This window comes from Macaca mulatta, chromosome 2, assembly GCF_049350105.2.
Source record: "Macaca mulatta isolate MMU2019108-1 chromosome 2, T2T-MMU8v2.0, whole genome shotgun sequence".
In the NCBI taxonomy this organism is placed as follows: Eukaryota; Metazoa; Chordata; class Mammalia; order Primates; family Cercopithecidae; genus Macaca; species Macaca mulatta.
Genome location: NC_133407.1, coordinates 111,936,755 through 111,954,771, shown reverse-complemented (window position 1 = coordinate 111,954,771; position 18,017 = coordinate 111,936,755). Strand labels below are relative to the sequence as shown.

The following is an 18,017-nucleotide window of genomic DNA, read 5'->3' as shown; positions in this document are numbered from 1 at the left end:
TGTAATCCCAGCTACTCAGTAGACTGAGGCACGAAAAGGGCTTGAAACTGGGCAGAAGTTGCACTGAGCCAAGCTCGCGCCACTGCCCTCCAGCCTGGGTGACAGAGCGAGACTCAGTCTCAAAAAAAAAAGGAGGCCTATTTTGATAATCAGGGAAAATATATGACAATTAGAAATCATGAATATGGCACAATGACAACATGGATTTGCACACAATGAGAAGATGAGGGAAAATACAGAAACGTAATGCTTAAAAAATGTTGCTAATGGCCAAGAATATATAGCCTTCCACCTCACAGGAGCAGAGTTAGCCAAACACTGAACATTATGCGGAGGAAAGACAAGAGAAATTTTGAAAAGAGAGCAAGAGATCTTGGGACTGTTCCTTCTCCTGTCATGTCTCCTCCTGTCGTGTGTCCCTGGCCACCCTCCTGCAGCCAGGGTCGGGTGCTGAGCTGACCCTGTGTTTTCTCTCCTGAAGGCAGTGTGCCCTGGCAGCTCTCCGTGACGTCCGGCGATTCCTTAGTGAGGAGGGGGGACATGTGGCGGTGAGTGTGACACCCTGGTGACAGCTGGGAGTGACACATGGGAGCCCACCCACATCTGTGCCTTTGCTCATCAGGCATCTGGAGGGGAAGGCAGGGTGTGTGTGCCCCAGATGCCCTGGGTGCCAGCCCTTGGGAGGAAGTCTACAACAGCTATGCAGGAGGAAGCGAGAGACTGGATGTGGGCCAGGAGTTTCCCTCTGGGCATGTGGTGGCCGCACTTGACCCTGCAGGACTTCCCTCTGGATACTTGTATTGTTGGCCACCCCAGAAGTTACAGGCATCAGGTTGCCTAAGTCTTTAGTAAATGTGATTTTTCCTGGTGTGGAGAGAGTCCTGCCCAGCATTACTGGTTGTTGCAGGAACCCACCAAATCCTGGGTTAAGGGGATTCCACCTGTGTGTTGGCCCCCCTAGTCAGATGGAAGGGCGGAACAGGGTTGAGCTGGGGTGTCTGTGGGAAAGGGCTCTACCCCAACCTTATATAGTCAAACACAGGGTCTGTTCTTTCCCTTCCTTTTCCTTCTTGGAGTCATGCCTTCCGGAGTTCTCTGTCCCCAGCTACAATCTGTGCCTGTAGCACAGCCATTGCCCTTCTCTCTCCTGGGTTGAATGTTCTGCCTATGGATCCCACATCATCTTCTCCTAGACTTACTGATTTGTTTCGTTGAAGCACATTCACCAGTAACCTCCTGAGAAAGGTGCTTGGGGAGGTAAATTGTGTGAGACCTTGCATGTCTGAAGTGTCTTTTTTTTTTTTTTTTTTTTTTTTTTTTGAGACGGAGTCTCGCTCTGTAGCCCAGGCTGGAGTGCAGTGGCCGGATCTCAGCTCACTGCAAGCTCCGCCTCCCGGGTTCACGCCATTCTCCGGCCTCAGCCTCCCGAGTAGCTGGGACTACAGGCGCTGCCACCTCGCCCGGCTATTTTTTGTATTTCTTAGTAGAGACGGGGTTTCACCGTGTTAGCCAGGATGGTCTCGATCTCCTGACCTCGTGATCCGCCCATCTCGGCCTCCCAAAGTGCTGGGATTACAGGCTTGAGCCACCGCGCCCGGCCTGAAGTGTCTTTTTTTAATCCTCACATTTGATGGTTGGGTATAGAATTCTAGGTGGAAAGTGCTTTTCCCTTAGAACTTCTACAACATCACTCTGATGTCTTACGGCTTCTAGTATGGCTGTGGAGAAGTCTCACGTCATTCTGATTTGCTGATCTTCCTAAAAGCTTCATCTCTGAGAGGGAGCTGAGAATTTCTCATGCTCCTTCCTCTTGGGAGGCCTTTAGGGTCTTCAAGGTGATGTGGTTTGTGGTGGGTCTTCTCTCCTCCACCACACATGGTCCTAGGGGGCCCCTTTTCATCATAACACTCTTGTTGTCCAGGTTATGGAAATTGTCATGTATTATTTCTGTGACAAATCACCTCTGCCTCTTTCTGGCAACTCACTCCATCCCTACTCTCATTTTCTGAGCTGCTTTTTCTAGAACTGGTGGCTGCATGCTAGCTTGATTCTTTTTTTTTTTTTTTTTTTTTTTTTTTGAGACGGAGTCTCGCTCTGTCGCCCAGGCTGGGGTGCAGTGGCCGGATCTCAGCTCACTGCAAGCTCCACCTCCCGGGTTTACGCCATTCTCCTGCCTCAGCCTCCGAGTAGCTGGGACTACAGGCATGTGCCACCATGCTTGGCTAATTTTGTATTTTTCATAGAGACAGGGTTTCACCTTGTTGCCCAGGCTGGTCTCAAGTTCCTGGTCTCAAGCAATTTGCCTGCCCCAGCCTCTGAAAGTGCTGGGATTATAGGCATGAGCCACTGCACCTGGCCCAAATTCCTTTTTTTTGTTTGTTTGTTTGATTTACTTTCTGTTTTTCTTGTTAAAGGTTTTGCTGGAGTGTCCAGTGAGCCCTGGCTGGATGCCCTTTTTAAAAAAATGATGCTGGGCTGACATGGTAGCTCGTGCCTGTAATCGCAGCACTTCGGGAGGCCAAGGCAGGAGGATTGCTTGAGCCCAAGAGTTTGAGACCAGCCTGGGCAACACAGCGAGACTCTGTGTCTACAGAAAATTTTTTAAATTAGCCAGCTGTGGGCCAGGCACGGAGGCTCACGCCTGTAATCCCAGCACTTTGGGAGGCCGAGGCAGGCAGATTATGAGGTCAGAAGATTGAGACTATCCTGGCTAACACAGTGAAACTTCGTCTCTACTAAAAAAATACAAAAAATTATCCAGGCATGGTGGCGGGTGCCTGTAGTCCCAGCTACTCAGTAGGCTGAGGCAGGAGAATGGCGTGAACCTGGGAGGCGGAGCTTGCAGTGAGCTGAAATCATGCCACTGCACTTCAGCCTGGGTAACAGAGCAAGACTCCATCTCAAAAAAAAAAAAAAAAAAAAAAATTAGCCAGGTGTGGCTGGGCGCAGTGGCTCACTCCTGTAATCCCAGCACTTTGGGAGGCCAAGGTGGGCAGATCATGAGGTCAGGAGTTCCAGACCAGCCTGGCCAACATGGTGAAACCTCATCTCTACTAAAAATACAAAAATTAACTAGGTGTGGTAGCACATGCCTGTAGTCCCAGCTACTCAGGAGGCTGAGGCAGGAGAATTGCTTGAACCAGGGAGGTGGAGCAATTCTCCACCTCCACCTCCAAATTCTTGCAGTAAGCCGAGATCACGCCACTGCACTCCAGCCTGGACGACAGAGCAAGACTCTGTCTCAAACAAAAAAAAAAATTAGCCAGGTATGGTGGTACATGCCTGTAATCCCAGCTACTTGGGAAGCTGAGGTGAAAGAATCACTTAAGCCCAGGAGGTTGAGGCTGCAGTGAGCTATGATTGCTCCACTATATTCCAGCCTGGGCGACAAAGGGAGACCCTGTCTCAAAAAAAATTTTTTTTAAACAAAAACAAAAAATGATGCTGTAACCCAGGTGTGGTGGTGCACAATTGTAGTCCCAGCTACTCAGGAGGCTAAGTTTAGGGGATCTCTTGAGCCCAGAGGCTTGAGGCTGCAGTGCATATGATCTTGCCTGTGAATAGCCATTGCACTCCAGCCCAGGCAACACAACGAGACTCCATCTCTGAAAAGAAAACAAAAACTTAAAAAATAAAAAAATGATGCTGTTAAAAAAACGGCTTAGACATGCTGGTGGGTGGGCCGCATCAAAGGATGCTTCTCAAAGAGCTCCAGATGGGTCAGTGCCCAGCTGGATGGGGTTGGGAAGGGGGCCTGGGCCTCCAGCTCTTCTTTATCAGCCAGCCAGTCTTCCCATTTCCTCCCCACCTTTGTCCCTTTTCCTAGCAATGCCAGCACACCCTCCTGAGTTCTCTGGTCCTGCGCAGGTGGTGTGAACTGGGGTTGGCGAGCACCTGTGTTTGGTTTCCTCCATGACTTTGAGTCCGTCACCATGGATCTATCTGACAGAATGTTGTAGATGCCTCCATCTCCTGTCCTCTCTTTTTCTCTTTGTCTTTCCGTTCCCATTTTACTGGGGTGTCAAGATGGAGTAGAAATAAAAGTAGGTTCAGTTCACCAGGTTTAACTGGTTTCACTGAAATTCCTGTTGGTCAAACACAAACTGAGTGCCCATTGTGTGCAGAGCAGCACTGAGTAGGTTCTTCTGTGCTAAAGATCTGCTCCCCTGCTGGGAGCATAGGCATCCTCTCCTTCCATCTTCCTTGGGTCATTCTCTCCAAGGAAGGGGAGGGCCAGCCCAGCCCTTGCAAGTCTGAAGGAGACCGGCCAGGCAGGTGGCCCTGGCAGCAGCTGGTCCTTGTAAAAAACCAGTCCCCAGAGAGCCTGTGCTGCGGCCCTCAGGTGACTCCTACCTTCCCCAGGGCCAGAGGCTGAGTTAACCCTAGTTTGGTCCTAGGTTTTTGATGCCACAAACACCACCCGAGAACGGAGAGCGACCATCTTTAATTTTGGAGAACAGAATGGCTACAAGGTGAGGCCTCCTTGGCTCCTCTCCTTGGTGGAACTGTGGCATGCCCCCTGCCCTCCAGGGCTCCTTTCACCGCCTGCTGATGCATAAGGGGCATGGGGCTGGCATGGCTCCTGAGTGTAATTTGGGATGAGAAGGGCTGTCTCCACCTGGGGTTTGCTTTCCAGAGGGAAGGGGGTTTTGGTGGGAGAGTCTAGGATAGGGCAGCACCTGCTTTAGCTCCGGACTCCTTGACCCTGCCTCCAGCCCCCTGGAGCAGGGTTTCAGGGCCTGGCTGCTGGTCAGCATGGGCCTCGGGGGATGGAGAGCTCCGAGCAAGGCAGGAGGCCCTGAACATGTCCGTGTTCCTCCCTCCCACCATCCCGGCGCTTCTGGTCCTGCCGCAGACCTTTTTTGTCGAGTCCATCTGTGTGGATCCTGAGGTCATAGCTGCCAACATCGTGGTGAGTGGTGCATCTGACCTTGTCAGAAGGTCGTGTGTGACAGGGACATCCCTTTTCAGGTTTTGGCTAATCTTAATTTGATCTTGAACCTTGCGGGGGGTAGGGAGGCAGTGTAACATCAAATGCTGGGTCAGGTGAGCCTTGCACTCTGTGGACCACTGTGTGGAAGGCTGGGTGGCTGGTGGACATTCACTCACCCCTTCTCCCCATCGTAACCACCTGGACACTAGGAGAGCACCTTCAGCAGGGGTGGGAGGGTGGGTGAGGGGCATGTTTTATATTTCAGAGAAAGAAAGACTCATTCTTCCCTTCTCCTCCCCCAGTTTATCTCAGGAATGGCCATCTGGGTCTGGGGAAATGAGAGTTCAGGGTGGGGAAAGGCCTCTAGGCCTCCCCCGTACCCACAAGGATGAGGGACTTCAATCCCTGGACCCTTAGTGATATCCTCTCTGCACTCGTATGAGAACTCAGACCAGGGAGCTGCTGGACCAGCCCCCAACCTCAGCTTCCAGCCTCAGGTCCCTGCCCTGGTCTCTGGCCCAACCTCCTCCAGCCCCCTGCACCGCAGTCTCCTTGGTCTCTGGCCCCGCCTGGCTTCTGACCCTGGTATGTCCTTGCTCTGTGCCTGGCTCCGGCAGCAAGTGAAACTGGGCAGCCCTGACTATGTTAACCGCGACAGTGACGAGGCTACCGAGGACTTCATGAGGCGCATTGAGTGCTATGAGAACTCCTACGAGTCGCTAGATGAGGACCTGGATAGGTGAGTCAGGGCAGCGCCGGGCCCTGCAGCTGCCATGGCGGGCAGCAGGGGTCATACTTGGTTGCCTCCTGTGGCTCCCCATGGTGGTGGCTGGGGGACCAAAAAGCAGAGATGGTCTGATTTTCTTGTTTATTTCCTTGGGGCAGAAATTTTTGGCCACAGGTGACTTGCAGAACACCTGCTACCTCATCCGAAACTCTGCGAGTCAGGATTTTATACTATTCCATCATGAAATCAAGCCGAATTTCTATGCAGGGGGTCTTAAAGCAGGGGTTGGCAAATATTTTCTGTCAAAGATCAGAAAGTAAATATTGTATTTAGACCTTGGAGGATGTACAGCCTCTGTTGCAGGCACTTGCTCTGCTGTCACAGTACAAATGAAACATAGATGATATGTAAATCAATGGGTATAGCTGTGTTCCAGTAAAACTTGATAAAAACAGCCCGCAGCTGAATTTGACTGTCTGGCCATAGTTTACCAAATCCTGTCTTACAGAACACATGGGGCAGTGGGCTGGGTAAATAATAATGTGAAGTATTACATCACAGAATGTAATACTTGGTGAAGTATTACAGTCATCATTATAACTCGTCATTGTGGAGAGACATGGGAAAATATAACACTGCATTCAGTGAAAAGGCTGGAATACAAACTTGTGCTTGGGTTCTATAATTCTATAAGCATCTGTAATACAGGCCGGGCAGAGTGGCTCATGCCTGTAATCCTAGCACTTTGGGAGGATGAGGCGGGAGGATTCCTTAATCCCAGGATTTTGATACCAGCCTGGGCAACATGGTGAAACCCTATCTCTACAAAAAATACAAAAATTAGCCTGGCGGCTGGGCGCGGTGGCTCACGCCTGTAATCCCAGCACTTTGGGAGGCCGAGGTGGGTGGATCACAAGGTCAGGAGGTCGAGACCATCCTGGCTAACACAGTGAAACCCCGTCTCTACTAAAAATACAAACAAATTAGCTGGGCGTGGTGGCGGGCACCTGTAGTCTCAGCTACTCGGGAGGCTGAGGTAGAAGAATGGCGTGAACCCGGGAGGTGGAGCTTGCAGTGAGCCGAGATCATGCCACTGCACTCCAGCCTGGGCGACAGAGCGAGACTCTGTCTCAAAAAAAAAAAATTAGCCTGGCGTGGTGGCGCACCCCTGTTGTCCCAGCTACTCAGGAGGCTGAGGTGGGAGAATCACCTAACCCCAGGGAGGTCAAGGCTGCAGTGAGTTGTGATTGCACCACTGCACTCCAGCCTAGGTGACAGAGTGAGACCCTGTCTCAAAAACAAAAAAAGGATGCACGTAAACCAAGAAACATAAGCAACTCTGAGATGAATGCTTTTGGGGTGTGCATAGAGCAGTGTCCTCAGCTGGGTTCTGGAGCCAGCCCAGGCCGGGCCTGAGCTGAATGGCCTCTGCCGCCTGGGTCTCTCTGTGGCTTTCATGGTTCCCCCACACAGCATTTCTTTTCATGGTTCTGTGGTGTGATCCATTTGTCTGGAGTGGTGGTTTGTCAGTAAGCATTGCTCTTGCTTTTATGGTGGTGTCATCACGACACCCCCAAACCAAGGTCCCAAGGTCCAGACAGTGAGAGCTCAACTGAGAATATCCAGAGGACTCTCGGCCTGAACCAGAGCCCACCGTGCACCCCCACACCCTGCACCCCCACAGAGACTGATCAGTGTGCTGTCCAAGCTGCAGTGCCATATGGATCCAGAGCACGGAAAGTGGCTGAGCTGGACTTATCGGCTGCCACCACCGGCACCATCCTCCTGTGCTTCTTGTCTCGTCCACCAGCTGCCCAGGGTGGGGTGTGGCAGCTGCTCAGCACACTTGGATGACCTGGACTGGGCTGTAGTGGGAGGAGGTCACGGGAAGGAAAGGCCAGGTCCTTGGATGGCTGGCCAGGAAGAGTGGGGGCGTGGAGCGTTTGCCAGCTACTCTCAAGTCAACAACCCTGGGGAAACCTGTCTCTTGGTTCAACTTACAGACAGTGTGTTGAGAACTCGGAGGTAGGCCAGAGGGGCCCCAGGGACACATGAGCAGCGGAGAAAGTCATGATGTGGTATGGCGGACCCCCAACTTTGGTTGTCACCTTTGGGAAGCATGATGAGTGATGAGCACCTCCCATCTCCTGTCTCCCACAGGGTTTGCCTGTGCGTCAAACTCACTGTGTTGCTCCCGCCTCACCCCCATCACTTGCACACCAGCTGACGGTCCTGAGGGTTGTAATCTCTGGTGGTCAGAGGTGCAAGGCCTCGCAGCGACTCTGTGGCTGGCCAGACGTGCTCTGTGAGGACCCTGGCCACACTCACAGGCTTCTTTCTACCTTCTCTGTGGACAGGGACCTGTCCTATATCAAGATCATGGATGTGGGTCAGAGCTACGTGGTGAACCGTGTAGCTGACCACATCCAGAGCCGCATCGTATATTACCTCATGAACATCCACGTGACCCCCCGCTCCATCTACCTCTGCCGGCACGGGGAGAGTGAGCTCAACCTCAAGGGCCGGATTGGCGGGGACCCAGGACTGTCCCCCCGGGGCAGGGAGGTCAGTGCATGTGTGCCTGCGTGTGCACATGGGCCTGCATTTGTACCTCTGCATGGCTAGGTTTATGCATGTGTGTGTGTGCTGGGGCTGGGCTCCCATTCTTTTTTTTTTCTTTATTTTTTATTTGTATTTTTTGGGGGTGGGGCTTCCATTCTTTTAATGTGCAGTCGAGGTGAATGACCTTCATTCAGCCTAGAATCTTCCCATCATGTAAGGAAGGTCACCAAGCAACAGGCAAATCTCTGGTGTCCGTGTGAACTGTCACTCGCTGAGCCCCTTTTGTCAGAGGCATGCCACCCTTGGAGCGACTTGAGTCCATACAGTGTAGCAGATGGCTGTGTCGCAGTCCAGGGGAGATAGTGAGACCTCAGTGGTCACGAAGCACAGGGCACCTGGTTGTGGGGAGACAGTGGCCCTGATGAGTCACAGCTGGAACTGCGCTACTGTGCTCAGGGTCTGGGAGGGTGGACAAGAACAGCACTGTGTTCTTGTGTGTCAGCATGTGTGTCATTGACAAGTTAGTTCATGCTTTTTACCAAACCTGTAGTGAGCGTTCAAGGTGAGGATGATCTCATGAACCCTGCGGCTGTGGGATGCTTTAAGGGCATCCCAGGACCTGTGGGTCTGAGTTTGCTTATGATGTATTTCAGTTTGCCAAGAGTCTGGCCCAGTTCATCAGTGACCAGAATATCAAGGATCTGAAGGTCTGGACAAGCCAGATGAAGAGGACAATCCAGACGGCTGAGGCGCTAGGTGTGCCCTATGAACAGTGGAAGGTCCTCAACGAGATTGACGCGGTAGTTACCGTCCCTCCCTCCCTGTCTGCTTCCCGGACACCGCAGGGCCGATGCATCGCATTGTAACAACAGTGACCATTGCTCCCCTTGGGCAAAGGAGAGGAGAGAGAAAGGATACAGGAACCTAGGGGCTGGGAGCAGAGAGGAAAGGGCAGCCTAACAGGATGGGACCTTGGGTGAGCCCTAGACCATTCTCAGGAGTGAGCCTGGGAATTGACACCTCAACCTTACTCTCCTCCCTCCCTGTGGCCTCCTGCTAGGGTTCCTCATGGTCTAGCTCAACAAGAAATCAGCGGCCAGGGGAGCTTGGTAGCTGCAGTCAGCCATAGCCAACCTGCCAGGGATCTGGAGACACAAATGAGGTGAACCAGCACGGCCTTTGTCTCTTTAAAGATGCTGTTCTGGCCCGGAGCGGTGGCTCACGCCTGCAATCCTAGCACTTTGGGAAGCTGAGGTGGGCTCATCACCTGAAGTCAGGAGTTTGACTCCAACCTGGCCAACTGTCCAGTATCATCCCATAGGTCACTGAACTTCTGGTTTTTTTCTTTCTTCTGTGCATTTTTTCTCAGTCTTTTTTTCCTTCCGAGCTTTAGTTCACTTATCTTTACTTCTGCATTTTTATTTATTTATTTATTTATTTATTTATTTATTTTTATTTATTTTTTTTTTTGAGACGGAGTCTCGCTCTGTCACCCAGGCTGGAGTGCAGTGGCCGGATCTCAGCTCACTGCAAGCTCCGCCTCCCGGGTTCCCACCATTCTCCTGGCTCAGCCTCCCGAGTAGCTGGGACTACAGGCACCCACAACCGCGCCCGGCTAATTTTTTGTATTTTTTAGTAGAGACGGGGTTTCACCGTGGTCTCGATCTCCTGACCTTGTGATCTGCCCGCCTCAGCCTCCCAAAGTGCTGGAATTACAGGCGTGAGCCACCGCGCCCGGCTACTTCTGCATTTTTATTAAACCCATCCAGTGAACTTTTCATATCAGATGTGGTGTTTCAAAGCTCCGGGAATTCCACTTTTTTCCTTTCTTGAATCTTTCATTATTTCTTCATGGTGCTTGGCTCTGAAGTCCAGGAAGTGCCTCTGGGCAGTAAGCTGCTGCCTCTTCCCCTCCGCTTGCTTCCCTTTTCTCAAGGATCACAGTCCTGCCTAGTCTTGTGTCTAAAAACAGTTGTTTGATTTGTCCTTTTATTTATTTATTTATTTATTTGAGACGGAGGTTTGCTCTTGTTGTCCAGGCTGGAGTGCAATGGCACGATCTCGGCTCACTGCCACCTTCGCCTCCCGGGTTCAAGTGATTCTCGTGCCTCCGCCTCCAGAGTAGCTGGGATTACAGGCACCCGCCACCACACCAGCTAAATTTTGTATTTTTAGTAGAGACAAGGTTTCACCACATTGGCCAGGCTGGTCTTGAACTCCCGACCTCAGGCGATCCACCCGCCTCGACCTCCCAAAGTGCTGGGATTACAGGTGTGAGCCACGGCACCCTGCCATTTTGTCCTTTTTTAAATAATAGTTGTTTTTGTTGGGGCCAGAGCAAATCTGGTACCAGTTGCTCCATCGTGGCTTGATCTGTATTATGGGTGGTTCCCATTTCAATATGAAAAGTTTTGCTGTGGATATATACTTTGACTAATCTGAATATTACCACCCCTGCTTTTGTTTTTCCATTTTTTTTTTTTTTACTGTAGTAAAATACACATAACATAAAATTTATCATCATAGCTGTTTTGAAGTGTACATTTCAGGGCTATGAAGTATATTTACAATGTTACGCAACCATCACCACCATGCATCTGCAGAACTCTTTTGTTTTTTTTTTTTTTTTTTTTTTTTGAGACGGAGTCTCGCTCTGTCGCCCAGGCTGGAGTGCAGTGGCCGGATCTCAGCTCACTGCAAGCTCCGCCTCCCGGGTTCACGCCATTCTCCTGCCTCAGCCTCCCGAGTAGCTGGGAGTACAGGCGCCCGCCACCTCGCCCGGCTAGTTTTTTTTTGTATTTTAGTAGAGACGGGGTTTCACTGTGTTAGCCAAGATGGTCTCGATCTCCTGACCTCATGATCCGCCCGTCTCGGCCTCCCAAAGTGCTGGGATTACAGGCTTGAGCCACCGCGCCTGGCCGAGACCCCATCTCTAAAAAAATTTAAAAAAGAAAAACAATAACTCTATTTGCTACTCCCAGCCCCTGGCAACCACTTTGTCTTTATGACTTTGACTACTTTATACACCTCATGTAAGTGAAATCATATAGTATTTGTCTTTTTGTAACTGGTTACTTCAGTTAGCGTAACATCCTCAAGGTTCATCCAGGTTGCAGCTTGCACAAGAGTTTCCTTCCCCCTTTTTTTTTCAAGACAGCATCTCACTCTGTCACCCAGGCTACAGTGCAATGCAGCAATCACTGCAGCCTCAAACTCCTAGACTCAATGATTCTCTTGTCTTAGCCTCCTTTGTAGCTGGGACTAGCAAGTGTACACCACCATGCCTAGCTAATTCTTTTATTTTTTGTAGAGAAGGGAGGCTCGCTATGTTGCCCAGGCTGGTCCCAAACTCCTAGCCTCAAGCGATTCTACCACCTTGGCCTCCCAAAGTGCTCAGATTACAAGTGTGAATCACCACACCCAACCTGAAGAATTTTCTTCCTTTTTAAGGCAGAATAAGATTTTATTGTATACCACATTTCCTGTATCCATTCATCTGCCAATGGACACTTGGACAGCTTCCACTTTTTAGCTATTGTGGATAATGCAGCTATGAATATGGATATAAATGTCTCTTTGAGACCCTGCTCTCAATTCAGTTGTTTTTGATATAGACCTAGAAGTAAAATTGCCAGATCCTATGGTAATTCTGTTTTTATTTTTATTTTATTTATTTATTTATTTTTGAAACGGAGTCTTGCTGTGTCACCCAGGCTGGAGGGCAAGGCGCGATCTCAGCTCACTGCAACCTCCACCTCCCTGGTTCAGGCAATTCCCCTGCCTCAGCCTCCCGAGTAGCTGGGATTGTAGGCGCACACCACCACGCCTAGCTAATTTTTTTGTATTTTTAGTAGCAACAGGGTTTCACATGTTGGTCAGACTGGTCTCGAATTCCTGACCTCAGGCGATCCACCTGCCTCAGCCTTCCAAAGTGCTGGGATTACAGGCATGAGCCACCGTGCCCGGCATCTGCTTTTATTTTTTTGAGGAACTGCTGTACTGTTTCCCATAGCAGCTGCATCATTTTACATTTCTACCAGAAGTGCACACGGGTTCCAATTTCTCCACATCCTCGTCAACACTTGTTGTTTTCTTTTCTTTTCTTTTTAAATAGTAGCCATCCTAATGGGTGTGGTATTGCATTGTGGTTTTGATTTGTTATTCCTGCTTTCTGTCCATATAATTTTTTCTTTTTCTTTTTTTTTTTTTTTAGCGACAGAGTCTTGCTCTGTTGTCCTGGCTGGAGCTCTATGGCACCATCACAGTTCACTGCAGCCTTGACCTCCCAAGTTCAAGTAATCCTCCTACCTCAGCCTCCCAAGTAGCTAGGACTACAGGCGCACATCACTGTGCCCAGCTAAATTAAGAAAAAAAATTTTTTTTGGCCAGGTGTGGTGGCTTATGCCTGTAATCCCAGCACTTTGGGAGGCCACGGTGGGCAGATCACCTGAGCTCGGGAGTTCGAGACCCAGGAGGTGGAGGTTGTGGTGAGCCAAGATCCTGCCACTGCACTCCAGCCTGGGCAACAAGAGCAAAACTCCCTCTCAAAATTAAAAAAAAAAAAAATTTCTGCCTCCCAGTTTCAAGTGATTCTCCTGCCTCAGCCTCCTGAGTAGCTGGGATTACAGGAATGAGCCACCAAGCCTGGCTAATTTTGTATTTTTAGCAGAGATGAGGTTTCTCCATGTTGGTCAGGCTGGTCTCAAACTCCTGACCTCAGGTGATCCCACCTTGGCCTCTCAAATTGCTAGTATTACAGGCGTGAGCCACTGCACCTGTCCTAAATTTAAAAAATTTTTAGAGATGTGGTCTTGCTATGTTGCCCAGGGTGGTCTTGAACTCCTGGGCTCAAGCGATCCTCCTTCCTTGGCCTCCCAAAGTGCTGAGATTACAGGCATGAACCACCATGCCCAACCTGTCCATATTTTTTTATTTTATTTTTTTCCCTTTTATTTTTAACATTTTTGTATCATTTTCTTTAGAATAAAGAGCATAGGCCAGGCGCAGTGGCTCATGCCTGCAATTCCAGCACTTTGGGAGGCTGAGGCGGGCAGATCACTTGAGGCCAGGAGTTCGAGACCAGCCTGGTCAACATGACAAAACCCCGTCTCTTCTAAAAATACAAAAAATTAGCCAGCCATGGTGGCCTCTGCCTGTAATCCCAGCACTCAGAGGCAGGAGAATTGTTTGAACCCAGGAGGCGGAGGTTGCAGTGAGCTGAGATTACACCACTGCACTCCAACCTGGGCAACAGAGCGAGACCCTGTCTCAAAAAAAAAAAATAAGATGGAAGCTTTCTCTGTCTTCCTCTTCACTTCCTTCTGTGCCTTCACCAGAATAATCTTTCATGTCTAAATTTCTACTAACAGTCTCTTTAAGACAGTCTAAGCTTTTTATCATGCACCACAAAATTCTTCCAGCCTCTACCCACTATCCAATTTCATAACCACTTCCACATTTTTAGTTCTTTATTACAGCAGCCAGCAGCACTTCACTTCCTGGTACCAAAATACGTGTTAGTATTCAAGTGTGGTGGTGCACGCCTGTAGTCCCAGCTACTTGGGAGGCTGAGGTGAGAGGATCACCTGAGCCTGGGAAGTTTGAGGCTGCAGTGAGCCAAGATCACACCACTGGACTCCAGTCTGGGTGACAGAGTAAGACTGTCTCAAAAAACAAAATGAAACAAAACAAAAGAACCACTAAATATAAAAAAAAGTATGTATTAGTTTACTAGGGCTGCTGTAACAAAGCACTACAGATGAGTGGCTTAAAATGACATGAATTGATTCTCTCACAATTCTGGAGGCTGGAATTCTGAAATGAAGGCCTCAGCAGGGCTGTGCTCCCTCTGAAGGTGCTAATAAAGAACCTTCCTCACCTCTTCCTAGTTTCCAGTTGTTGTCAGCAATCCTTGGTATTTCTTGGCTCATAGCCTCATCATTCCAATCCCACCTCTGTCCGCTGGCTGTCGTCACATGGCTTTCTTCCCTATGTGTGTCTGTCCGTGCCTTCACATGGCATTCTTTTTTTTTTTTTTTTTTTTTTTTTTTTTTTTTTTTTTGAGACGGAGTCTCACTCTGTTGCCCAGGCTGGAGTGCAGTGGCACGATCTCAGCTCACTGCAACCTCTGCCTCCCAGGTTCAAGAGATTCTTCTGCCTCAGCCTCCCAACTAGCTGGGACTATAGATGTGTGCCACCACACCCAGCTAATTTTTGTATTTTTTTAGTGGAGACGGGGTTTCATCATATTGGCCAGGCTGGTCTCAGACTCCTGACCTTATGATCCACCCGCCTCAGCCTCCCAGAGTGCTGGGGTTGCAGGCATGAGCCACCGCACCTGGCCTACATGGCGTTCTTAAAAGGACACCAATGATTGAATTTAGGACCCACTCTAATACAATATGTCCCCATCTTTTTTTTTTTTTTTGAGACAGAGTCTCACTCTCTGCCCCAGGCTGGAGTGCAGTGGTGCGATCTCGGCTCACTGCAATCTCCACCTCCTGGGTACGTGTGATTCTCCTGCCTATAGGCGTGCGCCACCACACCTGACTAGTTTTTGTATTTTTAGTAGAGATGGGGATTCATCATGTTGACCATGCTGGCCTTGAACTCCTGATCTCAGGTGATCCACCTGCTTCGGCCTCCCAAAGTGCTGGGATTACATGCCCAACCAACTTTTCTTTTTTTTTTTTTTGAGAGGGAGTCTCTCTGTTGCCCAGGCTGGAGTGCAGTGGCCCAATCTCAACTCACTGCAACCACTGCCTCCTCCACCATGTTGGCCAGGCTGATCTTGAACTCCTGACCTCCTCAGCCTCCCAAAGTGCTGGGATTACAGGCATGAGCCATCATGCCCGGTCAGCTTTTTTTGTTTTTTTTTTTTAATGGCATTTGTAGAAGATGATCTATGCTGTGTGTGTGTGTATGTGTGTGTGTGTGTGTATCCCAAATAACACAAGTGAAGTTTTCCTTCATAGTTTGCATAACAACCTATACTCACGAGAAGTATTTTCACAGCACAGAAAAGAAAAAACACATAGCATCTCTGTATGTATTGGATGGGTGATGGATAGGTGGACAAGGCTGTCCTGGTAGCTTTTTACAAACAAGGAACCACCAATGATCAGTGTTCCTAGAGGGCCTCCCTTCCCTGGACAGGTTTCTGTTCCCTTTGCCCAGGAAATGCCCATGAATTTGGTGTCCTCTGCTTGATGCTGCCTCACCCCAAACACCCCCAAGGCTTGTCTTCTAGGCATTGTAGGAGGTGTGATGACTGTGGTATCTCCCTAGGGCGTCTGTGAGGAAATGACCTATGAGGAAATTCAGGATAATTATCCACTGGAGTTCGCCCTGCGGGACCAGGACAAGTACCGGTACCGGTACCCTAAAGGGGAGGTACGTGGGATTTGGGGCTTAGTCCCAGCCACCTACCGCCCGCCTGGGAGTACCACCTGTGGCTGAGGGCCTGTGGGGCTCTACAGGGGCTGCGGGGGTAGCAGAAGGGGCCTGGTCTCAGAGGCAGGCCAGCCTGGGTGTGTGGTTCATTTCCACCCCTTCCCAGCTGTGCGGCCCAGGCCTTAGTCCCTTCCTCAGGTGTGGGGTGGGCAGTACCGTGTAGGGCAGACCTTCAACCCGGAGACCTTTGGCTCCCTGCTCTCCATTCTTGTCTTTCCCCTTCCCAGGGGTGGAGAATTCGGAAGGGCAGGGCCTGAGGTGGGGGGTCTGTGGGGTTAGGCTTTCCTGGGACCCCTATAGACAGTGAGCTGTCCCCTGGAATTCCCAGGCCAGCTCCTTTCCCAGGGAGTTGTCGGCCCTTTCCAGGGTGCTCAAATGGCTGGGGAGTTGGGGAGACCATGGCAGACCTGGGACTTGGGTCTCAGCTCATTCGCGTCCCTGTCTCGGGCCTCACCCTTCCTTTGGATGCTTCCTTTTGTCACAGGCTGAGCCCATCCTCCCTGTGGCTCCAGGCACCACCCCCAGCCCTGGCACCAGACCCGGGGAGACCTTCCACACATGAGTTGGCTACCACAAGCCACTGCACTTGTCACCTTCTCTGACAGAGGTCAGCCCCAGCCCCAGGTCAGAAACTGAGGGTCACCTTGACTGAGGCATTTCCTTCCAATTCCAGGAGGTGGCCTGGGGCAGGGGCCAAATAAAAATACCCCCCATCAACACACATATGTACACGTATATGTACACATGTAGAAGTACCTCCACCCAGAAACTAGGCTCACAGGCCCCTATACTGTACCATCCTCAGGATAGTATAGCTCTTGGAAACATTAATTATTCCCCACATCATGTTGTGAGGCCAAGTTCAGATTTAGAACTAACCCAGATAACGGTCAGGAGAAACAAAGCAGCTGGCTGCTCAAACTTGAGAATACAGGGAGGAGAATTGGTTGAGAAATTCATGTTACCAAAAGAACTGATCTAGGATTTTCTCAGAACTACCAGGAGCTGGCACAAATCAGTGTGTCATTCTTGCTTCCTAATCAAAGCTCGGGGTACATTCAATTCTGACTGCTGGAGGCCATTTTTGAAGGACCACTCATTGTGTGCAGAAGGATGAAACTGATGAAAATCTAAACCTGCGAGGTCGAGAGGCCCAGCAGGGGCCCAAACCGTACATCGTGGCAGGCATAGGGGGAAGATACTGGGCAGGTAGACTGAGGATAGTTCCTGGGGACCCCAACTGTTTCTGATGAGTCACACTCCAGAAAGTTCCTGGTCTTTGCTCTCTTCCCCTGCACTTTTGTTGGTACACTCTCTTTGCTGTGGGCTGGAAGCAGGCAGAGTCTTCTCCAGTCACATTAATTCCATAGCTGAGGATTCAGTGCAGAGCTCCATGGGTGAGCACTGAGGTGGACCCTGGGATGGAGCCTGAGGCCTAGCTCTGCACTCTCAATCCTACCAGAACCTGGCCCTGAGATGGGAAAGGTGGCCCCTTTCCTTAGCTGCCCACCCCCATGCCCTCAGAAGGCTAGGCTGGAGGAGGCCCAGTCACAGCTTCCCAGAATGGTGAGCAGCTGCAGGAGTGGTAGGTGGCCCAGTGTCCGGGATGTGTCTGTCCCTCCCCCGGAGCTGGGCCTGAGGGACACCTCTCTGCTTGCCCTTGCAGTCCTACGAGGACCTGGTCCAGAGACTGGAGCCTGTCATCATGGAGCTGGAGAGGCAAGAGAATGTGCTGGTCATCTGCCACCAGGCTGTGATGCGCTGCCTGCTGGCCTACTTCCTCGACAAGGCAGCAGGTGCGGGCCATGCGCTGGGGGAGGTGGGAGGGTTGTGTGAGAAGGTAGGCACTGTCACCAGGCATTTCTGGTGTGCTAGCCATCCCCCTCTGTGTCTACAGAACAGCTGCCCTACCTCAAGTGTCCACTGCACACAGTCCTGAAGCTGACCCCTGTGGCATACGGTAAGGAAGCTTCCTGAACATTGACCATGGGTAGCCATGACCTTGGATCTCTGCACAGTTCCATGATTTTCTCCAAATTCCTGGAAAATTGTGTTAGGAACCCATTCCTTCACCCACTACCCCACTACCTTTCCCAATATGTTTTTCTTCTTTCAGACGGAGTCTTGCTCTGTCACCCAGGCTGCAGTGCAATGGCGTGATCTCGGCTCACTGCAACCTCCACCTCCTGGGTTCAAGTGATTCTCTTGCCTCAGCCTCCCGAGTAGCTGGGATTACAGGCGCCTGCCGCCATACCCAGCTAATTTTTGTATTTTTAATAGAGACAGGGTTTCACCATGTTGTCAGGCTGGTCTCGAACTCCTGACCCTAGGTAATCTACCTAC

At 50.5% G+C, this 18,017-nt stretch overlaps 1 protein-coding gene across 23 annotated transcripts in view; it reads left to right on the top strand.

Annotated features, from left to right (window-relative positions):
• Nucleotides 1-18,017, top strand: part of PFKFB4 (6-phosphofructo-2-kinase/fructose-2,6-biphosphatase 4) — a 50,623-nt gene that overhangs the window by 19,447 nt on the left and 13,159 nt on the right. For 14 of the 23 annotated variants that reach the window (XR_013413918.1, XR_013413919.1, XR_013413917.1 and 11 more), the window contains 9 exons: nt 482-548; nt 4,398-4,472; nt 4,856-4,912; nt 5,551-5,672; nt 8,018-8,225; nt 8,876-9,022; nt 15,510-15,614; nt 17,341-17,470; nt 17,572-17,634. Coding sequence is in view for 12 of the 23 variants with exons in the window: in XM_015130992.3 (XP_014986478.1) it covers nt 482-548; nt 4,398-4,472; nt 4,856-4,912; nt 5,551-5,672; nt 8,018-8,225; nt 8,876-9,022; nt 15,510-15,614; nt 17,341-17,470; nt 17,572-17,634 (974 nt within the window). In the remaining 11 variants the exon portion in view is untranslated. Of the gene's footprint in view, nt 1-481; nt 549-4,397; nt 4,473-4,855; nt 4,913-5,550; nt 5,673-8,017; nt 8,226-8,875; nt 9,023-15,509; nt 15,615-16,158; nt 16,299-17,340; nt 17,471-17,571; nt 17,635-18,017 lie in introns of all 23 variants that reach the window. The other 9 variants (XR_013413927.1, XR_013413925.1, XR_013413924.1 and 6 more) reach the window with 5 other exon arrangements.